The sequence below is a fragment of the Diprion similis genome, chromosome 14 (genome assembly GCF_021155765.1).
Source record: "Diprion similis isolate iyDipSimi1 chromosome 14, iyDipSimi1.1, whole genome shotgun sequence".
In the NCBI taxonomy this organism is placed as follows: Eukaryota; Metazoa; Arthropoda; class Insecta; order Hymenoptera; family Diprionidae; genus Diprion; species Diprion similis.
This window is the reverse complement of record NC_060118.1, coordinates 13,938,850-13,965,084: the sequence shown is the minus strand read 5'-3', so window position 1 is coordinate 13,965,084 and position 26,235 is coordinate 13,938,850. Positions and strand designations below refer to the sequence as shown.

Genomic DNA, 26,235 nt, shown 5'->3' with positions numbered 1-26,235 from the left:
TTTTCCACGGTAGTAGATCATGTCTAGTATGTATTTCTGTGTTAAGCCGGAAACGGAACTACGCTTGAATCCGTTGCAACGATACCCCGCTTCCATAAATTCTATTGTGCTAATGGTGAACTCGTTCGATTCTACTGTCCGTTTCCACTTTTCCAACCTTCGAGTGTTGCGATGGTGTTTTTTAAAATTTTTTTTGTTTCTCATTTATTTAAACTTTTTAACCCAAGTTTTTACACCACAATTCAACAACAAAGCGCCCACCTTGATTTAATCACCCGTCAATGAATGGATTATTGTCGAAACGATTTCGTAAGCATGAGGGGACACATTCTCGCGTGTCAAACGTATTTCAAAGTAGGTATAGACGAAAATAGATCTGGAACTAGATACAATTGTTTTCTGATTGAGGAGAAAAAACGGAGTGGATTTATGCGAATGAAAAGAGTCTGCTTTTATTGTATTGAGCACTTAGCGGTCAGCAAAATAGATTAGCTTTGTTATACCGGACACTCGAGTCTTGCAAGGCGTTTATTCCCGATGCAATGAGCTAACCTTGCATGCCCAATTGTGCACGATTGTTAATGCCCGTAGAATTATCATCAGACACGTTTACGTAAAAGATCAATTAGCCTTACCATTTTATCGGTTCGCCGCTCCGAGGCGGCGGGTTGAGAGGCTGGCATCGTCGCGACTTCCTCCTGAGATTGTTCAACCTTCCGTCCTCCGAATTGGGAACGCTGAAACACCTGCAGCTCGAGGAACCCTGCACTACAGAGTTCTTGAGAGCCCCTCTTCAACGCGGCGCTCCCTGCACCGACAACGAATCCATCCTACGATCGGAATCTGTGAAAATAAAACGTAAACAATTTTAATTATTTACATCCCATTTTAATTGTACGCGGACATATCTTTTCTAACCAGCAAGTGGCAGCGGGGATTTTACTATATTTGCCGAGTCAATTACTTTTCTTATCAACATTCGAAATGATTTAATTTCTTTCATAAAATTGCATTCCTGTTGTTATTTGTTTTCGCGGATAAAACTTGCACGATGTAATGAATTCTGTTGATACGCGCTACTTCCAACCAATCGTCTGTCTGATCGGCTTATCGACAGATCATCGGGTGTTCTGTTTTTCTTCTACTTGCATCGTATGCAATACCATTATTCGATAGTTATGCGTAGGAAAGATTAAAAATACCAGTTGTGTGTGTTTGATAGTTTATTATGTCTGCAATTAAGGAGGAGTAGAACTTGTTATCAGCCCATCTGTAGACTTTGATCCGCTACCCCTTTCACAAACAACGAGTATCTCGTACGTGGTTGGTTAATCTTCCATTAATCAGCAACGCAGGGACAAAGATCGTAACTCAAATGGAATGGAAACAATTGTATTGAGAAATACAAATTTTAACGAATTTTCGTTACGCACGAAGAGAAGAAGACATTAGTTGATGCGTGTTATTGTTTCGCGTGACTGCAGCGCCTGTATTTGTACTGGGTTCTTGAGGCCAAAAACCACAACCACGCCTATAATTTACAAATGTTATTACAGGTCACTACATTCGCGGCAGCATCCGGTCCCCGAGCGTCTATTTTCGAACCAAAGCGTTTATTTGTTCGCGTGGTTGAGATTGGTAGCGAAGGGAGGGGAAGAAAAGTTACCAAGGCTAACTTGACTGCGAACTTACACAGGGTCGTTTCTCGTCGTGCTATTGTTATTCCTAACGCTGACGAGTTCGAGCTCGACAGGCAATAGAAATGTTCGTAACAGCAATCGTCAGGCTCATTTATTTCCGATTAACGATCAATGTGATCAACAAGACGTAACTTTTCATACACGTCACTGGCTACAGTCACACAAGCATCAGGCATTCCTACGAGCTCTTGTTATTCATCGTACCTACCGCGGTGATTATTGTAGCAATGGCGCAAGCCTCGGAATAAAATTATTCGAAATAATGATCAGCTCACCTTTGACTGGATCGAGCTAGGAAACACTCTTAACTCAGAAGATATTTGATTAAGAATTTTCAGATCCCCGAAGGCGGCGGATTGGGCAGGGAATGAAACGGTGACTAATCAAGTGACGGGGGAGAATATCACGTTACGTGAAATGCCAGGTAAGCTTCAAGTCAAACTGCGAGCGAGTACACAATTTCATTCAGTCTTATCAGGTGACTGTCTTTATATCTTAAATATTGGTATAAGATTTCTTATCAGCTCGTGATGTCAGGTATGCAGCGTTAGTACTGAATGTACGGAGACAGGCGTAATTTCAGGTGTTCTACATTGACACTTCTGTTCTCTTAACCACACCATCGAGGTGCGAATGAAGGTGTGACCGATAAATGCGTGAGTTAGGAGGTGAAGGGAAAATGCCTTCACTCGTGCTTCTTGAGTAGACAATAGCGGCAACTTGCGAAGCTGTATTAGTTTGTAAAAGGCTCAAGTTGTACACCACTAGGCTATCCTTGGGTCTCCGGACTCAGAAGGCCACCATTGTTTCCTTGATAGATGTGAAAAACTGTCAGTACGTACCCATAGTGCATACTTTGCGCAGTGGTTCACATACAATATCTCTAGATCACGGTGGAGTGGAGAGACAAGGAGGGAGAGAGCGAGAAACTGTAAAGTATTTTTGATTGTATTCAACAATTACGATGACAATTTGATATGTTTACGCAGGACTTGAGACACTTTGGTCTCCTTCAGAGAATTAATTGCACCACTGCTGGGTTGTGCCAAGGTGAAGCAGACTTTTGTAATCTCAGCCCTCCGAAGGACCAATTTGTGTTTGCCCTTTGCCTGGTGTACCGAGACATGAAGATAAGCTGCCACCAACAGCGGACGAGAGTCCCAGTGCACGAAGGGGAATTCTGTGTTACGGACGTGCAAGTGGTCATTAGGTAAGGCGAGTGTGTCGTGGGAACGCCAGGCGGAAATTACCGCTTCAGACTCCAGACTCTGTAGTGTGGAGCTTTGGTCCGGCAGATTCTTCGCCATTTATCGCATGATTGGTTACTTATGGATCTTTGGATGACGAGAATACAAGCTTGGTAATTCCTGAGGAACTGAAACTCGATGAACATCGAATAATCACGATCACGTAAGCAGGTGATTGACAACTCGCCAACGAAAGAAACGCTTATATCGTATGCGGCAAATTTCGCCCAGAGTTCTTCAAATTCTTAGCGATTTACCGCGGCCGGACTTACGGAACATGTAGATGTACCTAGTACAGTTCGACTAGAACTGCGCGTGTCACACTTTGGTACACATTTAGATCTTTCTGGGCAGGCATAAGTTAACATCAGCAGCAGATGCATCGTTTCAGTGTGTAGTCAACTGTGGAAACTATCTGATGGAAATTGCCGCTCGTAAAGATGATGGCTCAGTAACTGGAGCGAGTAATTTTGCTACTCGAATGACGAGTGTCTCGAATCTGAAGGACTTTTCAGGCTCGATGATTCAACGATTTTGACTCGCACCACTAAACGAAGCTAATCGTAAGCCCCTCCGCGTGCTACAGTGATACTTTTCGATTATTGCCCCGATGCCCCGAAGTTTCATAGATCGAACCAAAACATCAATCGCCTGTACCTATCCTGACCTACATCCTGGCTAGTTGAATACGCGTATCTGTAATCTACAGCTGCGCTTATAACGCCTTTTGGCCCACCCTGCACTATACCACGAAGTCCTCGAATTACTTTGAATTGCACCGAAGAGAATTGCAAGAATTCTATTAGAACATGCATGCCGGTGGATTCAAAGATGCTGAACATTCGTCGGCTGAAAGTTGATAGAGTTGGTACGTTGCAATTTTTCTACGTCTCATAATCCATAGAATCGCAAGATTGAGTCAACTACGAAGTGCACGAACTTGCTTGAGGCTTCCATCATGCGGTAAGATTCCAGGTTGTTCTCTTACTTAAGGTTGGAGGATTACGTGGGTTGACAGTTAAGGCTTGTTACGAGTCGTTCAAAAGACGACAAGTCTTGATTAGAAGACGCCGACCATCCTGCTCTCGCGACTGCGAATGGTTCTTGAAGTACGCACTGAAGTCTGTATCCCTTTTTTTATTATTCGTACGTTGTTCGAAAGAAAAATAAAAGCTAAAGAATGATAGCAGAACGCGATCGAAAGGTTCCTCAGGTGAGGCCTGCCGTTAAGTGCGACAGTTCTCTTGATTTCTCAACAGTAGTACCGTATCGTTGTTTCCTCTGACCATAATCTTTCGTCAGTCCGGTGGTTCACAAGGTGGTAGACGTTGCAACCCCCAGAGCAGTTTCACCGGCTATTCAAATGAAGTATGAGAGTTCCACGTCAAACGGTAAAATTATTCACGAGATAATCTTATGAGATAATTGACGAGGCTTGCACAATGCTCATTTGGGTTGGATTTTTAATTCACAAGAAGGAATGATTATTTAAATTCATCGTCAGAGTAACGTTTACTTTAAGGACAAGTTTCTCCTCTGTTACCTTATTCTTTGAACAAATCCTAGGATCGTTCGCAGCTGTCACTGACACGCTGTGGATACCGTGGTTCTTTGCCGCTCTGCAGCCAACCCAGGAATGCTCTGGCTGATCGGAGATTCCCGAGATAGTTGGATTCTGGGACCCTCGGCGCTTAAAAGCCTTCCCTACCTCGGATGAAAAAATCCCACAACATAATCCTGCGCAGCTGCATCTATTTACGGAACTGTTGTTTTAACTGTATTCCACAGCGTCGAATAATATCATGCAACATTCACAAACTGTATCACATTTTCGTCCCTCATACTCGGATAAATATACTCAAGAGTAAACAATATGTAGAATCCATACTACGACGGATAGCTTGCCAAATTAGTAAATGGCTTTGGAAAACCGACGCGATGACATCTGTTTTATTGTACATCTTATACAGCGTTGATATAGATCGTTGGTATAGGAGCTCTTAAGTCTCCAGGTGCAGGGGACAAGTGCAGCAGTAGTTCGATATGTCTCTACCGTTAACTTTCAGAATTAGATTTCCTCGGTACAGTTATAAGCTGGATACCGATTTCACAGAAAACGCTTTACCAACCGCGTAGAAAAAGAGCGTAAATATACTTCGGAAAGCAGTTTAAAAGCCGCTGTGAGATCATCGTGCAAAATTTCACGTTTAACGTCAACAAGCGTACAATTATGTCAGTTACCATCAGCTGAACTCGCAAGTCTTGACTGGTTCAAACATTTGTCTTCCCGCAGAACTGCACTTCGCCACAGCTGCGAGCATTAAATTCAATCCGAACTGCGCTGCGCCAAAGAATTTGCAAGTTAATAAAAATACATCCAGAGTGCAGAAATGTGATCCCCGTTGGGTTCAGGGTCAAAAAGAATATTTGACCGATTTATCCCTGTGGCAGGGAAAACGTAGCGTCGGTCATCTTCTTCCTCGGGGACGGCTCGACGTTCCGAAGTTCGAATGGCACTACATCCGGACAAGCGGATCGTAAAACGGGCGTGCCCGGCATTCTGGGAGTTTTATGGAACGTATATACGTACATAAAGTTATGCGGCTTCGTAAAATTACGAGCGAACAGAGACTTGCGTAGGGTGCATACATAACCGAACCAAGTAGGAAGGTTGGTAGTCCGGGGAACTGTGACCTCAGAGGATTTTATACGCTTATAGGTAATAAAAGTAAGCATATTAAGTAGCCCCCGGGGTTCTCGCCAGTCCGCGGGAGCAGAGCTTGTCATTCGGAAACCCATATACACGCACGTGTGTTATCTGTAAAGCGGACACGGCTCTACCCCTGTCTGTTATATACATATACTTAAGTGACTTGGACCATAAATTATCTGGACGACATGACCCCTCGAAAATAACCACCAAACTAACAAACTTCGTCACAGAGATGACCGCTTGGATCGAGGGTAACTGTAAATTACATCGAACGAGTAAGGGATACTCAGGGCTGTTTGGTGCGATTCGCGAGGAGTGCACGAGCTTTGTTTTACCTCACAGGTTACTGAAATACTCGATTCGGCAAGTAGGTCAAAAGTACGTGTCGCCGCAAAGCCAATTACCGCTACAGTGCGTAATGAAAAAGACTTGTGCAATGGTTAAAGCGAGTTGCCGTGTTTTGAAAGTTCACTGCAGCTAAGATGGCAGAGTTGAATTGTTGACAAGCCTGCGAGCAGCGTTGAGTTCTACTGGATTACTAAAGAATCCGTTTCCCGCAGATAAAATACACGACACGTCAAATTTCATCGAGAAGGCGCCGGTTCAGTTTGAACAAAGAGAGTTCAAGCGAATCCTTTTATTCCAACTTCATTGGGTTCGTTCTACTCTTTGTTTCTACTCGTCAGAGTTCCTAACCATTTTGCGGTAAGAAACACGACGGGAGCAATTCCGGAGAAGAAGCATGGCAGCAGGTTACCGTAGTATGCGAACAGAAAACCGAGTTCAGTGTTAATACTGCTGAACACCACGGAGGACTCAATGCCAGGATAGCTTCAAAGACCAATTAAAGATCGATCAAAACTTGGGGAAGGAAGAGAAAAAAAATCATCGTTAAGTTGCCACGTATAGAAGTGTAATCGACACTTAGTGTCAATTATCGGGTGAATATCCGGAGACGGGATCCTGCAACTTAGAAGAAAGCGTAAAAAATCCCGCATCTCTTGCACAGCAGTAATACGAAACGTGAGATGAAGGACGACGCACAGAGTACAGAGTGGGTCCACGTTCGGCAGCTGAGCGTGATGCGGAAGGTGAAAGAGAATTCGGTTGGAATGAGAAGAAAAAGAGAAAAACACGTGAAAATGGAAAAACAAGAAAAAAAAGAAATTAATATCGATGTAACGCCAGAAACGGCAAAAAACCCCGTCGTTACGTGTCACGATCAGACGGACACATCCCTTGCTCCTTGAATACCTAAGCATCAGCAGCAGGCGCACGTGGAAAGTTATTAAAACGACGGAGTCAAGGTGTCTGCCGTGGCGGCGGCTAACAATAAGAAGTCCGAAGGCATGCGCGAGCCACGATCTCCTTCGAGTCTTAGGGACTTGCGCGGTGGCTAGGTCGCGGTCAGGGCGATGCCCTCGGAGACGTGCTCCGTCCTCCGTCCTCCACCTCCATCCCCCCCACCCGCTAACGTCTTTCCGTCTCCTCGTCCTTTCCGCGCGGCATCATGTCCCAGTGTCGAGAACCGGGACCCAGGACTGCAGGACCACTCGGGCGTAGGTACAGCTTCGAGGAAGTCGGAACGACGACGTCGACGCTTTGGCGTATACAAGGATTACGGAGCTAAGCGGACGACATGGGAGGAGGACCGTCTCTCCCTCCGCATGTTTTTATCAACGTTCTACTCAGAGGCTGTTATTCCTGCTGCATCAGAGCGTGTACGTACCGTTGCATTCTCCGCACTCGACGTTCCTTTTGCCTCTCGTTCGATCTACCTGCAATCACGATCATTTCGAATCTCAACTTAATCTTGCCACTCATATTTCTCTGTCATTCAATTGTTCAATCGAATTTTTAAGGGGAAATTCAGATGTACCCTGCATCGGTAGCGTCCCTCATCGCATTTCCGGGTACGGTTTAATGAGATATTCACTCCACCAAAATACAACAGTGTCACGTATTAGTCACGATGTCTCGTTCAGATTGAATATTTGAAAACATTCCAACAAGAAATACTAAGATCCGTTTTCGTTACTGCTATGCAAAAAATAACCGTGATGTTTGAATCTTTTTTCATTCTGTACGTCTCACAATAAACAAATGTATATTACAATAATAATAAAATAAATGCAACGGAGACAAGATCTCACGACACGCGCTTATGTATATCTCATTTTCTATCCTTCTCTGGCTGGATGGATAACCAACATATCCCCTTCGCCACTGCAGCGTGTTTATAGCTTATACGAGCAATTTATGATCATTACGCTCGACCGCAAAAGACAAGATATACTATAATTATAACAGGTACCTAATATACACCGTACAATTCTAAAGCTACGCTATAGATTTACAACCCTCAACTCCGTGTCCCTAATAGTGATGCAGCATTTACAAAACTTTTGGAACCCGTGAATATCATTTCAGAATTATTATCCACCAATTCCGTCACTCCGCGATTATAGCTCACGATCTTTCTTCGAACAGAGCTTGAAGAAAGAAATGTAGACATTTTTTTTCTCTCGTGTAAAACATGAAAAACTATCCTGTAGGAGCACCATGAATATGATTTTTTCTCTTCAATTGTAAGGCACAGTTTCGGGGAAAATTGAGAACCATGCCTGGCGGTATTCGCGTCCCACCCATACTCAGGATCCTAACCCTGACATTAGCATCGTAAAGCTTTGGTGAGACGTGATCCAGACTTATACTCGGTACTCGTAAAGCTGCTGGAAATCTCATGGGCTGAGATAATCGCCCCAGAGCTGCAGAGGTACGAAAATACCTACGAACCCTTCGCGCCGGTGTATTTCGAGCCCCGGGCGTCCCCGATGCACCAAAGTATGTAAACACGTGCCAGCCACATGGCGGGCGGCGTCGGGGTATGTATTTCACTTCCAGTGCTATACCGGACCTTGAACACGTGTGTTCTTCACCAAAAGCCGGCAAACGCTGGTGCCCCGTTAAAAGGGGGCGAAAGTTTATCGGCGCTGGCAGAGGCAGCTGCTCCTCGGACTGTGTATCAAATCTGGTAATGGAAAGTTCTGAAAGCTCGGAACAAACGACGACGCCACAAATTCGCCTGTCAAACATTGAAATGGATCGAAATGTTCCAAGTGTTTTCTATCTACTCTTATCCGACACTTCGCAAAAACTAGATAAATGTACATTTTTTGTCACACGGGGTGATAAGTGGGGCTTTGTAAAACGCTTTGTGTCACGATTGCTTCACTTTCGGAACATGGATGGTGAATATTTGAAAACAGTTTCACCGGAGCTTGGTGCCCCTATTTCACGACTGCAGGCGGTCTGGTCCATTAGCAATACCTGCTCACTGAAATTCTCCGGTCTGATTGTAAATTTTCTTATGACATTATCTAGTCAGTGTGGTTACGGGTACATTAACGTGTTAGACATCCTCCTGATACTCGATAGAGGCAGGCATCGCAGGTCTTTCGTATTGTATACCCAAATAAGAAATCAAAAAATTTCCATTCTCCATGCGTGGGTCGAAACCGTGACGAAGCCTACAGAAATTCAGCCCCCCCCCCCCCCCCCCCCTTCATGCAGTGAACATTATTATTCATTTATTTAACAATAAGTTGAAAAGTTGGCTTGACGAAAAAAGTTCGGCGTAGAAAACAGATTGTGGACAGAAAAACGGTGACGTGGACGTCGCTTTACCCGCGTTTCACAAAGGGACACGTAATATGATTCACGAATATATGTATCAGCGTACAAAGAAGGCGCGTTATTATTGCAAGGCGGCAACATTCCTCAATTTCGTAATACTCAGCAAATACACGATACACCGCCAAGTTTCTACGTATGAGTGTATGGAAATTGTTGGGAGTAGCTCGTATAATCGGAATACATTATGCAGAATTGATGTCGGAAACGTCTCGAGCCAGTCAAACGTTGAGATTCATTTGAATAACTTCCCATGTGGCGAAAATTATTATATACGTATATGACATGGCTAATGATCAAGTATTAAGGCGAAAAAAATGAAACCAAAAACTATTACTTGCGCATGATCTGTGTATGTATACGTTATACGTCTCTGCTGTTGACGCGACGCCGGTGCAGCAGATCTCGAGCCCCTGTCTACTCTGGCACAGTGCGATGCCCGAGGCTGGCCGAAAATATTTCGTCCCTTTTTTTCCCCTCGTTTCTTTCTTTCCTCATTTTCATGCGGTAGTTAACTAGACGAGATCTGAAAGTCCGCCAACATTCCTTGAATAATTCAATTTGATTATAACTACACACTTCTTCCGCGGCCTTGATCCTAAATAAACCAATCAAATGTTACTAATACCGATCGTTTCAATAAACGATGCGTAAATTTTTTTGGGGAAAAGGAAACCACGTTGATGATTTTTTTACCTTCATCGTGTCGGCCGAAGGATAGCAACTGGTGGAAGATAAGGTCATGATTGCGTCATGGATTTGATGAGGAGAATGGAAGTCAGGAAATTTCAATATACGAAAATAACGCTCACTGGCAGGGAGTTATTATACAGCGAGTTGATTATTATGCAACGGCAAGAGAATGAGAGCTCGAGCTCGTTGTACCAGTTAATTGTATCATGATCATATTCGTACTTGTAGGTATGTAATATATAAATATACTGTGTATAAATTATTTGCTAACCAAAAATTTCTGTACAAAGGTTTGCACACAGCTGTAATACGCAATGCAAGTGAAAACTGTTGAACAGAAAATTGACACGGTCGATTTGTTTATGTCAGAGCAAAATTGAAAAACGTTCTTATATCCACCGACTTCACAATATATTACTCTGCACTTATTTCACTACATATACGTATAGATTATGATAATTTGAATGTGCTGGAACCGAGTGTAAGATCTGTCCCTTGATCTGATGGAAAATCGATTGAGAAACAGAGATTTTTCTTCGGTTTCCTAGACCGAACGACGAGTCTCGAAAATATTCGCATCAGTTGCTGACAGGTGAAACAGATCGAAACGCAACGATACGTAACACCGAACAAAAGTTCTGCTCTGTTTCAATGACGCTGAAGCTAGCCAACCGAGCTGTTCACTTTCCAGGGGCGAATCAAGGTTCGGGGCCCCCGAGCGAAAGTTTTTTACTCTAGCTCGAAATACTTCGTATTGAAAATATATCTTATTACTTTCCGATATGGATTACTTTCCATATCGGGTCTCCAACTGCATGCAAAATATAAAAATTGTGGTATTTATCAAATACAGGGATCAAATTTGTCTAAAGAAACGTTTCCTTAATTCCACGTGGTTTCACTTGATGATATAAATTGTTGTGACGGTTGCGTTTTTTGTCAAATCAAGTAATGTTTCCTTGCATCGTGAAAACATTTTTTACACGATATCCAACCACCAAACGTGATGCATTCATCAAATCCTTCTTCGGTGTACGGAAAGCGCAAAAGTTCAAACTCGATTCACTACCGTTGCGTATCGAATTTGCCGTAGCGTTTCGTAATCAGGGTCCGCAACCGCGATTGCGGCATGCCGACACGGTAATTGCTCGCCAAATGTGATACTCTGTTAGGCCGAGGAGCTGCACGAGCACCTTAGATAAAAGCAGCATATAGCTCGGCAGTTAAACTGGGATGTGTGCACAAAGGTTGCAAGTAAAATATTTGCAACAATTTTATGCACTTGTAATTGCGCGCCGTTAAAGAACAATCACTGTTGTCCCTACGCGTGCTGAGGTGTTTAAAGTGGTGGTGGTGGTGGTGCGGAATACCTGCATCAAACAGACATAAAATACGTCGCGTTAGGCAACGGGCAATTACAGGTACCTTATCCCTACACGCGGTTACAGCTGATTGAATTTATTTACACTCGCGCGGTGTTTGACGAACAAACGATGTCGCGGTTGTATAAATTAACCCCTAAAGAGACTCCCTCGTCTCGAAGCCGGCTCGTCCAATTTTTCTCGTCAGCTAGGTACTGTAGGTGTGCGTACGTACTTTGGTGTCACCGCCAGGCTATCCAGACTCGATTTATCACTACACCTACGTGGAAGAGGCCAGAAGATGCCGCGTTGCTGCGATCTCTTAACCCTTTCAGTTGCGCACTTATCTACTTGACAAATTCAGAAAATCATAAGTGATATACAGGTTTTCGGGGTCGCTGATTACGATTCTGAAGTCAGAATTACGAAATTGAAAATTGAGCGAATTTTTTTCAAAATTTTCAAATTTTTTTTGCTTCTCAACTAGCGTACAGAAAATTCTAAAAATATATATATACTGTAGAACTGTGTATGGAGAATAACCAAAGAAAAATTTCCGGAGCCTCAGCTATCTACGTGACAAAAAACCGACTTTAAAAAAAAAAAAGGAAACAAAACAGGTTTCCTTACCTTAATTTTTTATAGCAGACATATAAATGAATATATTACTAAAATTTTGCACGCAATTTTAAAAAGTGCAAAAATATATTAGCAATATGAAAAAAAAAAATTGAGACAAAATGGATCGGAGGTATACGTCCCACTGCCCCTCAAAGGGTTAAGGGGGTGCGCCGGTAGATTGCGACGTCAACGTATACATCTCCAAATATCGAAGTGCCATTCTATGCACAATTCTAAACGAAAACACTCCACTTTACGAGTTTACTATGGCTATCAGTGCCATTTCTTTATTTCTGCGTCAAATGAAAATGTATCGAAGTGTTTTACTTCGGTATTTGGATATAATATACATATGTCAACATCGAAATGTGCGGCCTTCTTCGGTGTACCAAAAACCGGCGCGGCTTAACAAGAGTTCAGCAGCGTCTGCATCGGACGCCGCGATGCAGCCGTGCCGAAGAAGAAAGGATGAAAGGAAGGAACGACCTCGTCCTATAAACGGCACTAACGATAAACCTCGACAGCACAACCTACGCTTTGCCCCGAGCAAGCAGCTGCTGCTGCTGTTGAGAGAGTAAATTTTTAGCAAGGTAAACGCTTTAGTTCTACGCGCACGTACCTATCTCCTGCAGCATCCGTGTCCGAGATATGTACCCATGGATGCTGACACGGAGAGGATACAAGAGAGGGCAGACTCTTCGTCGATGCCGGCGATGTTGACGTTGACTCGGCCGTTTGCATTGTTTGGGGTCATTCGCCTCTCCGAGGCGATATACCTACATACGAGTCGGATGCATTTATGCATTAGCCCCCTTCGGCTGCATGAGATGCCGCCGCCGCCACAGCGAGGAGAGTAATAAAGTCTCTTCGGAATAAATAACCCACAAGGTTCAACCGCACCTCACGATGGGGGATGGATGCTGTGGGGGAGGGGATCAGAGGGGCGCTACTCTTATTCTCTGCTCCATCGTGACGCATCGCTCGTTCGCTCTGCCCCTTCACGGAAAGTCTGATCCTTATACCCGGTCCGTCTGTGTTTGATAATGAAAGTAGGTATAAGGTATAGCTGAACGCATTCATCGGCCTTTCTGTACCTCCACAGCCGCAATGCGATACCTTGTGCAGACGACGTCCTTGCGGCAGCTCTCAGCTGCAGTTAAGAAGATGTATAAGGTATGCGTATTATGTATTAGACCGGTATACACGAGAAACGGAGCGTCGAACTCTTATCAAAGAGTTATTTCTGTGATATGATTATATACCTACCTAGCTAACCATCCGAGGCCTGCGTGTACGCAGAGTGAAAACGTAATTAAATACAACTGAGGAAATCTGACTGGTTGGAGATGGTGAGAAACCGCGGTCGCTTGCTTACAATTAATAAAAGTTTCGTTGAAATTTCTGGAGGCTAATTTCAGAGCTGAATCCTTGCGGCGAAAATGACGACGCGGTACGTAGGCAGGTAGGTCCTATTGTACCGGTGCACGTAAAGGGACGTAAAACTCTTCGTGCTGAACAGCTACTGATCTTCTTTGAAGTTGGAGTAGACACAGTATCACGAATTGCGGTATTTCACACGCCGTAAAGATATTATCACTGCGGATGCTCGATGATGATGATGATGATGATGATGATGATGATGATGATGGTGATGAGGAGACCGGTTTCAGATCAAACAAGAAATTAATCAAAATCGGTTCTGCGAGTCGGCGGCGTCGCCTCTCCACCTTATTCCTCTGCAATCTTACTTTATTTTTTCGGTATAATCTGCGAGTATTCTAAAGCGGACAATGCACAATCTAGTGGCTAATGAGAGATGAGAAAAGGCAGAAACCGGATGCCGATTCGTCCGGGTACAGCAACCGCGTTCAACTTCGCAGAACGAAACGGCAACGGCCATTTTACTTGCTCCGTCATCCCGCTGCGCCCTGTTGCGATCTATTTCTCTTCTCGGTTTCATTCCAATCTTGAAAGAGATAAGTGTTACGGACTTGATGGTGAGGTAACTCGTGTCGTACATTCGTATCTGTTGATTCGGTACTCGAAGAAGCGAACGTCATTTTACTAATGAAAAAATTTAATGAACTTCTGCCGCACGGTGTATCTCATAATATACAATTTTATTCTTCCTCTATTGATCATTTAACAATATAGTTCTACATTTTCTTGCAATACGTCACGCGGATTTACTCCCCCGCTTTCTGCACCACTGGGCACATACTAATTCGCGGTGATATGTATGTATGATACAATATATGTAATACCGAAATGAGGCGAATTATATCGTTTTATGGTAAGCATACACTGCGCGATCGTCGCGATCGTCCGTAATCAGCGTTACACAAACAAAGCTTCTCCGCCCCCAAAACCTTTCAGGTATAATAATGTACCCACGAGGTACACACATTATGCGTTGAACGCATTTTGACGGAAAGTGACTGACACTGTTATTATCTCCCTGGTGGTGGGTCTTGAGGAGGGAAAGGTTTTAATTATTTTTATTTTCTTTTCCCCCCAGCGTGCTTTATTTTTCTTTTTCCACGACGCCTTTGAGGATGCCTGAAGCAAGAAACTTAAGTCGCTCGAGCTTTTACAACAATTATCAGTGCTGCGGTGGTCCCGGTGATAATTGCTTGTTGCTCGTTTGGCTGCAGCTACAGGATATAACATGTCTAATATGTATAAAATACCTTCGATATATACATACACGGAGATATTCGAGAAACAACAATAAACTGCGCCTTGATTATGCACTGTCAGAGCTTTGTCCTGCGATACGACGGTACCTAGATACTCGCGGTGCAGGCCTCTGTTGCGGTGGATATAATAAGGCACGAATGAGAGGCTGAGAAAACTCACAAAACCTGACGTAACAACAAACTTTGATGCATACATAAGGGGAAGTTCCATGGAAACGCCTCGCGCCCTCCAGCAATGACTTTTGAAACCCCATAAACAAAATCCAATCCGCCACGTGTACACGAGTAAGGATACTCGATTCGTGCTCGAAAGCCATGCCCATCGCTCAAACGGACCGGAATAGTCTGCGTCTTCTATTCTCGTCGCTTCCATAGTCGATGTCAAGGATGTTTATATCGGAAGAGAGTGAGAAACGGAGAGTAAAAGCAGCGGTATAGGTATAGCTAGGTTGAAACAAGACGAAGAAATTCTTCTCACGTACGATAAATAAAAATCCGATATTTTTGTCAAACCGAATCACACTCGTAGGAGAAAACGATGTTTCTGCAGTAGAAAAACTGCAAGCGCGTGCGTTTCTGACGTATTCAAAATGAATTTTTTTTTACACTCATTTAAAGAGAAGCTAACGCGTCGACAATTATCAAGTACTCGGGTGTTTAGAAACCGAAACGTGGCGAGCTGGAGTGCGGTTAAAAGAAAACAAAAATCGCACAGGAAGATAACGGGTCGCGGAGAATTGTTTCGGAACTATCGTCACCGAGGCGAATAATAAACGTTGTCTTTTTTCCGTCCATTCTTAGTAAGAAACGCAGCTCGGCCGGATATCTGGATAAAAGGAAAGTAAGAAATTGAAAGAGACATAACGTAAGAAGACAAAAAAAAAAAATAGGAAAAAAAAACAGTGTCAGTTCAGAGGGAAATTCATACAAAACGAAGAGACTCGGTGATATCTCGTGCCGATTAATTCTAATCCACAGCATAATCCACCAAGGTCAGCTGTTCGCTTCCTTTTTGTCTCTCGCTACCATTTTTGGCTCGACATCGAGTATACGATTCGTGCCGAGTATAGAAAGTTTCTTCGAAACGAAATGGCCTGACGTTAAAGGCTGGCCTGCAGCGTTAATGATTTCAGACGTACGTGTAATACGAGGATACCTGCGCCCGTGTAATTATGCGATATACGTGCAGCACGGATTGAGATATGCAGGCAGTGTAGGTATGTACGTACGTATATCCTCTATCTAGGCGATGTGGCCACGGCTAATTTCACATCTGTCGCTATATAAAGTCAAATAGCACGAAGTACGCGCGGCGATGGAAGTCAGAAGTGTCTATATGTAGGTTGGCGAGTTGATTTTTAAACTCGATATTTAATTATACCTTCGCGTAGGTACGATTCCACCTTATTATACCTACCGCTAAGCTGCGTGCCCGTAAAGACAAATAAATTACGAAACGAGCTTGTCGCACGCATGTACTCGTGTATCTAGTTTTTGCCTTCCCTTCTAGAATGCTACTCGGTGCGTCCACCACCTCCGCTAAACACACCCAAATTGTTTTATAATAGACTCGGTGGTAATGGCCGGTGATGCGATGTGTACGAGTTTTTCGCGACGCCGTTTAAAGCTTGGTTGAACGAGAGACTCTTCACCAAAAGTCCCATGGGTTTTTGGAAAAACGTTGGTCTCACGGAGACAGAATAATTATTGGAGTCTGTTTACATGCAGCCTCATTTTTGTCGTACATCAGTCGAAGCTGTTTCGATATTTGATTAGAAATCAATCGCATTATGAAATTGGTCAGCGGCGATTAATTGAGAAATTTCGCGATTATTATAGGTAGAGAAATTTTACCGCTCATTTCACTAACAATACCAGCTAACGCTTTCACTGATCAACGACGTGCCTTTTTCTTCAAGTAAAATATCTCTCTGACGTAAAGGCAGACGAAAGGATCATTTGCAAAGCAATTTTTTAATAAATTCATTACGCTTTTCTGATCCCAGAATGCTGCATATTCTATAAATCTAAATTTGAGAACTTACGTGTCGTTGAGAATCCCTGCAAGCGCGATCGATTAAACAAAGCTCTGGCTTATCGGCTTGTTCGTCGTCGGCGCGACCTCGGCCAATCCGATAAATCATTTTCTCTTTTTCCCTGCAACGACGACGATGAGATCGGCGCACTCGATTGTCGATTGTGTATTATAGACCAGTCTGGCAAGTCCTGAGGTAAGTACATACCAGATTTCTCACGGAGTGACCATTAGTCGTTATTACATCAAGTGCCACATACAAGATCACATCTTTCTCACGTATATAAATCGTCGGTTTCCGCGTATTATTTCCTGGAACTGACTATGACCATAGAGGTATAATGTAGTTGAACGCCAACCTCCTTCGCCGGAAAATATTATTATATCCCTCGTATTACGAGGAACAAATCTATGCGATTTACAGATGCGTTATGGCGTTGATTCGTAGCCGAGCGTCGCGGTGAGATTTTTAAGAAATCAACGAAACTAACAAGTCATTTCTCATCCAGTATAGCTGATAGATTGGATCGACGATGATAATAACGATAAAGGATAAAAATTGTGAGACCATTATTGCACCTTGTAGAGCAAGAAAAAATTAATTACTCTGAAGAAATACATTTCCTCCAAGTAATACTCGCGCATCGATCTCCGGATAGGTATGGTTACGACTCAGCGGAAACGCGAAGCGGCAGACCGGCCGCAATGGGCTACTTAAGCATCGAGAGTCATCACCGCGTCTAACAGCCTAGAAGACGGTGTTTTTTCTCATCCCGGTTCACGCTGGTCAAAGGGAGACTCGAGTTACGACTTTAATAACGAAGCTCGCCACGATAGCCGGAGTAAGACGCAAATAATCGTAATTCTCATCCCATCGGCGCTAAAAGCTTACGAAACAATATTTCCTTATGTTCGGAAAATTACTCTCTTGCCAAGGAGAATTATTTACCTCACGAATCAAATGATTTTCGAGGATTTTGCTCCATCTACCCTGGCACCGTTACCAAGAAAAAATCATACCGATCGGCTTATTTTCGGGTATGATTTAGACGAGAGATCAACCTTACGCCAACGCGATTTGAAACCCCGCAAGAGCGGCTTTACGAAGACCCAGAAGCGACAGACGTACTTACGGCCATCGGCGTACCTTGCAGCTCAACGTATTTCGCATACTTGCGTGCTGAAAGGAAAAAAACTTTTTGTTTTTCAATTACGAAAACTTATGATTACGGAAGACAATAAAACGACGGAGCAAACTGAACGTAGAAAATTATAATAATTATTTACACGGCGCACACGAAGGGTTGAATTCTTTCACTTTACAAGAGCAAAAGTATGAGAATATACGAAGAATGTTGCCGGAGCAAAACGGAGTCATCCCAAAAAATGTTTATGTTCTTGCAGCCTGGACTGCAATAGGTGACGCACAAATATGTGGGACGTATTGGTGAAGAAAAAGAGAAAGAATCGGTGTAAGAATTCCGGGCGCAAGGAGCAAGGTCGGTACTGGTTAGACAGGTACGTGTAGAATGATTCATATTAACGTCTGTCTGATGTCGATGAGGAAATATACCGCAAGGTGTATAATTCTTACCGAGCTTCTTTTCACGGTACTTGAATTCAATTTTATAAACCACAACGGTGTATCATCATTATCATCATCATCGTCATCGTCTTGTAGGAAAATCAATGTATTGATACGTGAAATTCCATATCGTTAGTGATCGTTGTCACGATCTCGTTTATAAAATACTTCACGAGTATTTTGGTGACTCAGGGACTCCTCGCCCTCAGAACAAGTTCGCCTTGAATGCTCCTAAGGTTACCAGTGATAATAAATTCAGGATTTAAGGAACCTTGGATGAAAAATGCACACTTTGCAGCAGTTCAGAATGAAATCGTGCACCTAATCGTAAGATGGAAGCCGTGACCTCTGGGTGCCCTTCTATACGGATGGTTGACCGGAGAATGTTTTTCTTTTTCCTACTTCTGCACGTCAGCGAAGAAGGACAACGTTCATCGTTCCCAACTGGTATTTCTAGTTAATAAATTTTAACCCCGTCCTCACCGAGTTCAAGGTCGTTACTGCCCGCCAGACACGACTCGAGGCTTTATCTCTCCTCTCCTCCGGATCCTCGATCTCCGCCTCAAATGGTCCATGACGACACATTCTCGGCGTGACGCATCGTTTTTCTTCATTTTTACTTATTCTTTTAATTCGTCTTTCGAATTCTTCCAGCTAGTAAAGTTCAACTTACCACTACGAAAGCATCAATTTTTATCATACGAACAAACGGCAGGCTCACCTGTAACATGAAAAACGAAGCAAAATTATAGCGACGTGTACAAGTCGATTAATCACCTTTAATAAATACTTAAAGCGTTCTAATTAATGCAATACCATCGCGACCTATAGTACATTTTAAATACCAATTAAGTAAACTTTACACCGTGGGAAATCGTTGGTCAATCGAACGACCAAATCCAGCCGCTATAAGGATATCTTGCCGGCAGTGTGGACCTGTACTATTATACATCCGAAACGCCTCCCTCTCCGTCTATCAAGTATTCTCATCGATCTAGACGGCTCGGAGGATTCCGTGCAACTACACCGGGTGAACCGAAAGACTGCGAAACCGGCTCTCGAGGGACTCGACCAAGCTTGGCGCGTGATTTTGGCTGCGTAGGTATTGGGATAGGCTTTGGGCAATTTATTCTGCCGGGAACCATTTGAATATAAGTATAATTAGACGATGGTTAAAAATTTCTGTACGTAAGTGCCGGTGGCGCTTTAATTCATTCCCTTTTTTCGCCTACCCCGTAAATGCGGGAGTCAACGAACTCCGGTGTATAACTCGGTAAATTAGGATCTTTGCACGCAACTCTCCGACTCGCGAGAGGCGGTGAGGAAGGCAGAGCTAGAGTTGTATGCGGGTTAAAGACGTGTCGAGAAAGAAAATAATGTCAAAGACGAACGCGATAATCGTAGGATTCACGGCGGTGTCTCTGCCAACCTTTCATACACCACGTAAACGGTGCAAGACTCGCGAGAAGTAGCCGTTCTAAACGCGACACTTGTTCCCCGAAGCTTAAAACATTTACACTTTATAGAGCTAGAGCTGTTACGTGTCGTCATTCCGGTCGGTTAATTAACACTACCTGAATTTTTCACCATCGCGGCAGGTTTTAAAGTAAAGCAACACGGTATGCCTATAAGATAAGCTTGTGTGCCTAGAACATGTACGCTGGCTGGTATGTATGTATGAATGTATGCACGTATGTACACGACCAGTTTGGAGTTAAAGCCTTCACGACAGGTTCTCAAGCCCCTCAATGTCTGCGCGAGACGAATGTTAAAGGCGAGGAGACACTTGCCTACGCGAACGCGTCGTACAAAAATTTTGACGTAAGACTACTCGTTGTCAGAATAGTTTTTTCTGTTTCCACCGACCCAACTTGCTCAATAAGTACGCAAATTTGTCTCCCGAATTGATACTCGTTGCCGGAGGTACGAAAGATCATTTTGTTCCTCGGTAAGAAACGCCGGAATCCTACATTAAATTTCAACTCGACTCGAGATTCGATAAATATTCATCACACCCGATCCTCGTCATCGGGTATGTATAATATTGTGAACAATTAATAAAGATGGATACAATTAATCACCGCTCTCGCAAGAAGTGGTGCAGGTGCGCGGATAATTGCTCGTCGAGGAGCAAATGGTTAAGTGAAATGGCCATAAATCTGTGTATCTATACATGTGTGTATATGTATATATGTATGAATATATACACGTTTGAACAGACATCGATGTGCAATATTCATGTAAGCAGTAAGATTGTTTATCGCTCCTTAGTTTAGATTTTTCAAATTATTAATACCAAGTCTGCATCATGTTTCTGATGTAAAGTGTAGCATTCTCGAATTAACTCATTAGCATCGAGTTTCTCAATCATTAATATAAATTCTACTCTTCAAGGGCAACCTGCAGATCTGAATAATCTGAAATTTTTTCTCTAGTTGTATCGGCATCCGCTTGTACAGATAGAACTCGATCTCGTTCATTAATAATAATGTTCGTCGAGGAGGCATAAAAAAAAGGCGGAAGGATTAAATGAAGAAATGAAATAACGATCGACCGCGGCGCTGGCGAGTAGTAAAATATTGACCCTGGCGTGACCCTTTGAGGCGGGACACCGCGGCAGATCATTGATCAATATCGTGGCTGCTGGCTTGCCAAGAAACATCGGTGAAGGAGGGCGTTTACTTTATTTTATTACCCCCGCCTATACCGCGATGATCGGAGGTAACAAAACGCCGACGACGACGAAACACTATTAATTCGATAAAATCTTGCGCAATCGATGCTATATGTATAGGATATTCATGTTATAAAGTTTTTTATCCGACCCAGTTATCTCTCTCACGCAGACGCACGTGAGTAGAAGAGGGTACCTTATTTATCTCTTTCTCTTTCTCTCTCTCTCCTCTCTCTCTCTGTTTCCTTTTCACCTCGCGCTAACGCTGATCCAGCGGTCATTTACCATGCAGTAAAAATCTGTTAGTTTCCCCGAGACAGGAGATCGCATGAATCGTAAACACGCACTGTTCGAAGATTGATTAACGAATACCCTCAAAATCTAGAAATTTAATTAAGATATATAATTGAGTTTTATTGAGTGAAATTGAGAATATGTAAATTACATAACGTACGTTCATGTATAGGATTATACCAGACTGGCACCCAATAAATGGAGTAACGTGGTAGTGAGAGAAATGGAATTTCATATTAAATTTGATACAAACAAGATTCAAACAGAGTCGGAATAAGATGGAGGAATATGGAGAAGGGTGTAATTTGAGTGATCCGAGTATATTATTGCAGTAGATTAACAAAAGATAAATATCGTCCTTTAATTAATCTGTAATAATTCAATAAGGCGTCGGATCTGCGCTGCGGTAGCCGTCTGCATTCGTCTTGTCGCAGGGCTCGCGCGGTGGAAGGAAGGAAGGGGAATGAGATTTATGGGGTCGTTAAAACGTTAATAAACTATGTAAATATATTGAGAACGTCGGATCTGGACCCGCCCGAAGGGCGTCGCGACGCTTTTAGACGAACGCTGTTATCTTTTTATGTCAGAAGTATCGATAAAGCAGCTCAAATATGTCACAATAACGTTTGTGAAGCACGCCTACTTGTCAGCTCGGTTTCTTTTAATCTTCGGCGAAAGCAAAGAAGAATACGGTGTAAAAATAAGAAAACGCAAAGGCACCGCAGTCTTCTTCGACGAACAGGAGAATGCGCTCTTATCTACTCAAAACACGGGCTACGATCAAGCGTGTATAAGTAATTAGCATACTCGACACGATGCCTACAGAGTCCATTATAATAATTAAGACTGATTTCTGCACGGCACAAGGCTGCTATAGAGATACACTAATTGGCGGAATAATTGGCAGCTACCGGTTGCGAAATGTGCGCTTGAAACAGAGGATAGGTAAGAATTGAAGAACAAGGAGGTGTGGAGAACACCCATAGAATTTAACGGAATGAAAACGCTCAAAACTAGGTTGAAATAAGAGTTCCGTTCACGCGGAGGTATAACAACAGACAGGTAGGTACGCAACGCTTGTGCTGCATCAACTGCAGCAGCGTGCACCTGAGTACCTAGGTAAACGACACCTACGACGCGAGCCTAGGAGGAAAGTAAATTTTCGATGGTAGGATAACTACCTGAGAATTCGTTTGTACGTTTATAATATTCCTAGTCCCAGCGTATAGAAACATCACGTTCCGTGGTTCAAGCCATGAGAATATTCTTCTATCGCTCGATCTTGCTCTCCCTTCCTCTGTCTATTCATCCAACTCTCTCTCTCTCTCTACAATCGTAAGTGTGTCGCAAGAAGAAAACACACCTGATGCACAGACTGGAGATTCTGCTGTTGAATATCGCTTTCCTTTGACCAGCTAGCGTCGAGTGAAATTCTGCAGGTCCGAGACGAATAGTTCTTAGCTCAAACTTGAGTGAAGGAATCAACCTTTAGGCGGCAAGGCGGCGTCTTGTTCGACTCGGGTTATCAGAGATTGCCTTCGCCATTATTATTATTGTTGTTATTATTGTTATTCCATTAACGCGTCAGGGAAAACAAGCATCATCAATTTTCTACGTTCTGTGTGAAGCGCTTTTATAACTACTCAAATGAGGTGCTCTTACGTGGCACGGAATGACCAAATTATCCACTTTCAGATTCCTCAATTTCTAGGCTTGGCTCACAATCAGCTGCGCCTGAGGAGCTAAGCACTCGAAGACTAGCCACGGGTGTTCAAGACGCCGCGACGTAGTAAGAGACGCCATAACTTTTCATCGCTCTCTTTATCGTATATTGCATAACAGTTCGATTATCCTAATTCATGTACGACTGGCAGTGATTAGACCTGTAGCAACCATTTGACACTAGGACACAAATAACTGGTCAATGGAAATTCCCTCTACTTTCACGCAGCGTCAAGTATTACAAAACCGACAAAGCTTCGACTTGATCGTCTTCGAAATAACTTCATTAGGCGTAGCACCTACTTCACATACCTAATTGAGACAAAGACCTTTGGTACCTCCAACTTGACGCACATACCATCGGTCATTGTTAAAGTCCGAAATTTCTCACTTTTTTATACCTATAGCTTTGATGTGATAGTGGTAGGGTGATAGCTTCGTTGATCATGCTATGGACGACCCGACCCATGACTCCGTAGTATAAAGGAGTCTCGTAACAGTGTTCTGTCTTTGTGTTATTTTTTTTCTTCTCCCTCATTTCAGTCTCGCATGCTACCAAAAGTGAGCGGATTGACATTGTAGCCTCTGCAAACGAGGACAAGGAACAAAATAACTGGTATTAAATTCTGCGTCGAGTAATGAGTTTACCGCGGGTGCAGGGTTGATACATGCAGCGGGGTCAACAACGTAAACTGATTATTATGCCGCTGGTAAACCAGCGTTGGAAATAATTTAAACAGTTTCATATGTCTTCTCATTTTTATTGCATATTCTTACCGATTACAGCTCTTCCTCATCTTCGGGAGCAATTAAAACTACCCGGTGCAGTGAAGAACCTCGATTCTACCCGGTAATAAAATGTTTAAAAATCCTGATGCTGTTACTGCTGGAAGACAGCTTCCTTCGTTTGTAGCATCAAGAAATATTTAAAAAATATCTCACTAAGTTCTCTCACTGCACCTCGATCGTCGTGAAAAACAGAAACACCAATTAAAGTAGATATAATACGACTTCTTCTGGAACTCGTGACAAAGAGTATTATACGTTCGACGAAGACAGTGATTTTAAAATACTTAGCCGAGTTGCGTGTCGAAAAAATCCCGGTATAACCGAAGCACGCAACGGAATCCCCGTCTTACGGTATTCCGAATTCCCCGCGTCTCTCGCCGGCCCGAGACAGTCATCTAGATTTTCTATTGCAGTCCTCACCCGTTCCGACCCCGAGTCCATTTGACCCCCCAGCTAGCCTCACAGTCACAAATTTTTCCATTTCAATCCGTTGTCTTCACGGCTTTTCCGATATGCTTTATGTCCTGCATAGGGTGACTAGAAACTTTCCCGCGACAATCACGTTTGATTTGTTTGTCAATACCTTTATAATCTAACGAGTGAGCTGGTTTTTCAATTTTTTCCATCACCCCTTATCGACGGTCCTTCGACGCACGACAAGCTACGTTAATGCTAGCGTTCAAGCATCGATTCAAGCATGAAGATACGGTGAATTTCTTCAACCACACTACGCTTTCTCGTGAAAACGAAGAGGAGCCCCGCTTATCCATCTCCCTCTCATGTGGCCCGTCTCTCTTTGTTTCTGGAATCACATCCAAGTAATTATCCCGCGCACAGGCGTACGAGATTATACATCCGGAACGCGATGGAGAGAAACCCTAAACGCATGCCTGCAGCATCCGTAAGCATCGAGCAGGATTCTCCTCGTCGCGGTACGTTGATTATGTTCCCGGAGATTATTTTCGGATTAGAAGGTTATTTTCGAGATACCCGCGGTTAGGCGACGCGGACAGATCGGCTCTATTCCAGCATCCTATACGCTGTAACGGATATTACAATATAAGCCGTCCCGAATTACAGATCATTTCATAATCCCGCGTATAGGCATTCCCGCGCAGCTTCTACGTTTCGTCCTCACGTACTTGAAATGCCAGAGATTTTCCCCGAATTTGACACCAAGGCAATGCTGCGGGGTAGAAGAGATTCTCACTCTCTGATCACACTTAGGTCTTCTCGATCACCGTATAATCACACAGTGCAGTTGTTATGATGTACGAAATGATAAAAAGGCAATCGTCAAGGACGCAACCAAGACGTAATATTACGTAAGTGAAACGGTGGCTGCTGGAGGTACGGTAGGTGAAGCTTTGCGGGACTCGATAGATGGAGAAGAGAACACCTGATACCTAAAACGATATCCAGCCAGACTTCGAATGCAGACGCTACATCCTAAGAGACAAGAAACTCAACCGCTGCAACGGAAACGTAACACCATAAAACCACACAACTAGCCAACGTGATGTGAGAACAGAAAGAAAAAATGAGGCTCCCGAATTTCTGACCTGATTTCCTGCTTACGGATCGATGAATGTACACCTACTTTTGTGCCGAGTACACGGTGCTCGCACCGCATTACCAGTACGTACACCTCTGTTCTCTGTTCACCAGGGGTTACGCGGGAGAAAGTATGAAATACATGTATACCTTGTCTTTCAAGCAGGTCCATGGGTCCGATCTTCGTTACAGCGTCCAACCTGCTCAACTTACGTAAGCTTTCTTTACGAATATGTAGTGTAATTCGTGACTCAGTGGCCTGAAGTCAAGTGGTCAGGGCGGGGCACTTGAGATTCCTTAAGCGATTCCGTACGCCTCCGCTTAGGTACACGTTCGCATTCTTTAACGCTGGATGGCACAGGCACGGGTTCATTCGTACACGTATAGTTTCGCTGTGACACATTTGCGTTGAAAAGACAGTTTTACGTGCTGTCCATGTATTCCCCGCACGTCATCCGCGAGTGCGGTTTCGCAACGGTTGCAGGAACTACGCGTCGTTTGGCTCGTCGTTGCCGATGCAGTGAGTAGAGGTATGCCAAGAGTCGCAACGCGTCGTGGTTTTGACGTAACGATATCACGCGAGGCGAACAATTCACACGATATCAAATACGAGTGTTTGAAGAATTTGCGTTGTACGAACTAACTGGGAAATGTGGAAAACGGCACACTTGCTGTTGTTATCGCAATTTCGCTTGCATACGAGCATAATTATATCGTCGAAAGAAGTCATCCGTGTACCAACTACGCATTGTTGAATTATGAAATTCACAATTGGTATACAGGTGTGTACAAAGATTCACATTTTTTTTTAATCCAGTGCCCAACCTCGTCCAGCGATTTCCATCTTCAAGGTCG

The 26,235-nt window shown here is 43.5% G+C and overlaps 1 protein-coding gene across 4 annotated transcripts in view; it reads right to left on the bottom strand.

Annotated features, from left to right (window-relative positions):
- The window catches only part of LOC124414962 (uncharacterized protein CG43427), a 59,004-nt gene that overhangs the window by 15,975 nt on the left and 16,794 nt on the right, over positions 1–26,235 (bottom strand). For 2 of the 4 annotated variants that reach the window (XM_046896157.1, XM_046896160.1), the window contains exon 2: positions 636–843. In XM_046896157.1, coding sequence (XP_046752113.1) covers positions 636–683 — 48 coding nt within the window. In that variant the 5' untranslated portion in view covers positions 684–843. Of the gene's footprint in view, positions 1–635; positions 844–964; positions 1,083–1,975; positions 2,133–26,235 lie in introns of those variants that run through there. The other 2 variants (XM_046896159.1, XM_046896158.1) reach the window with 2 other exon arrangements.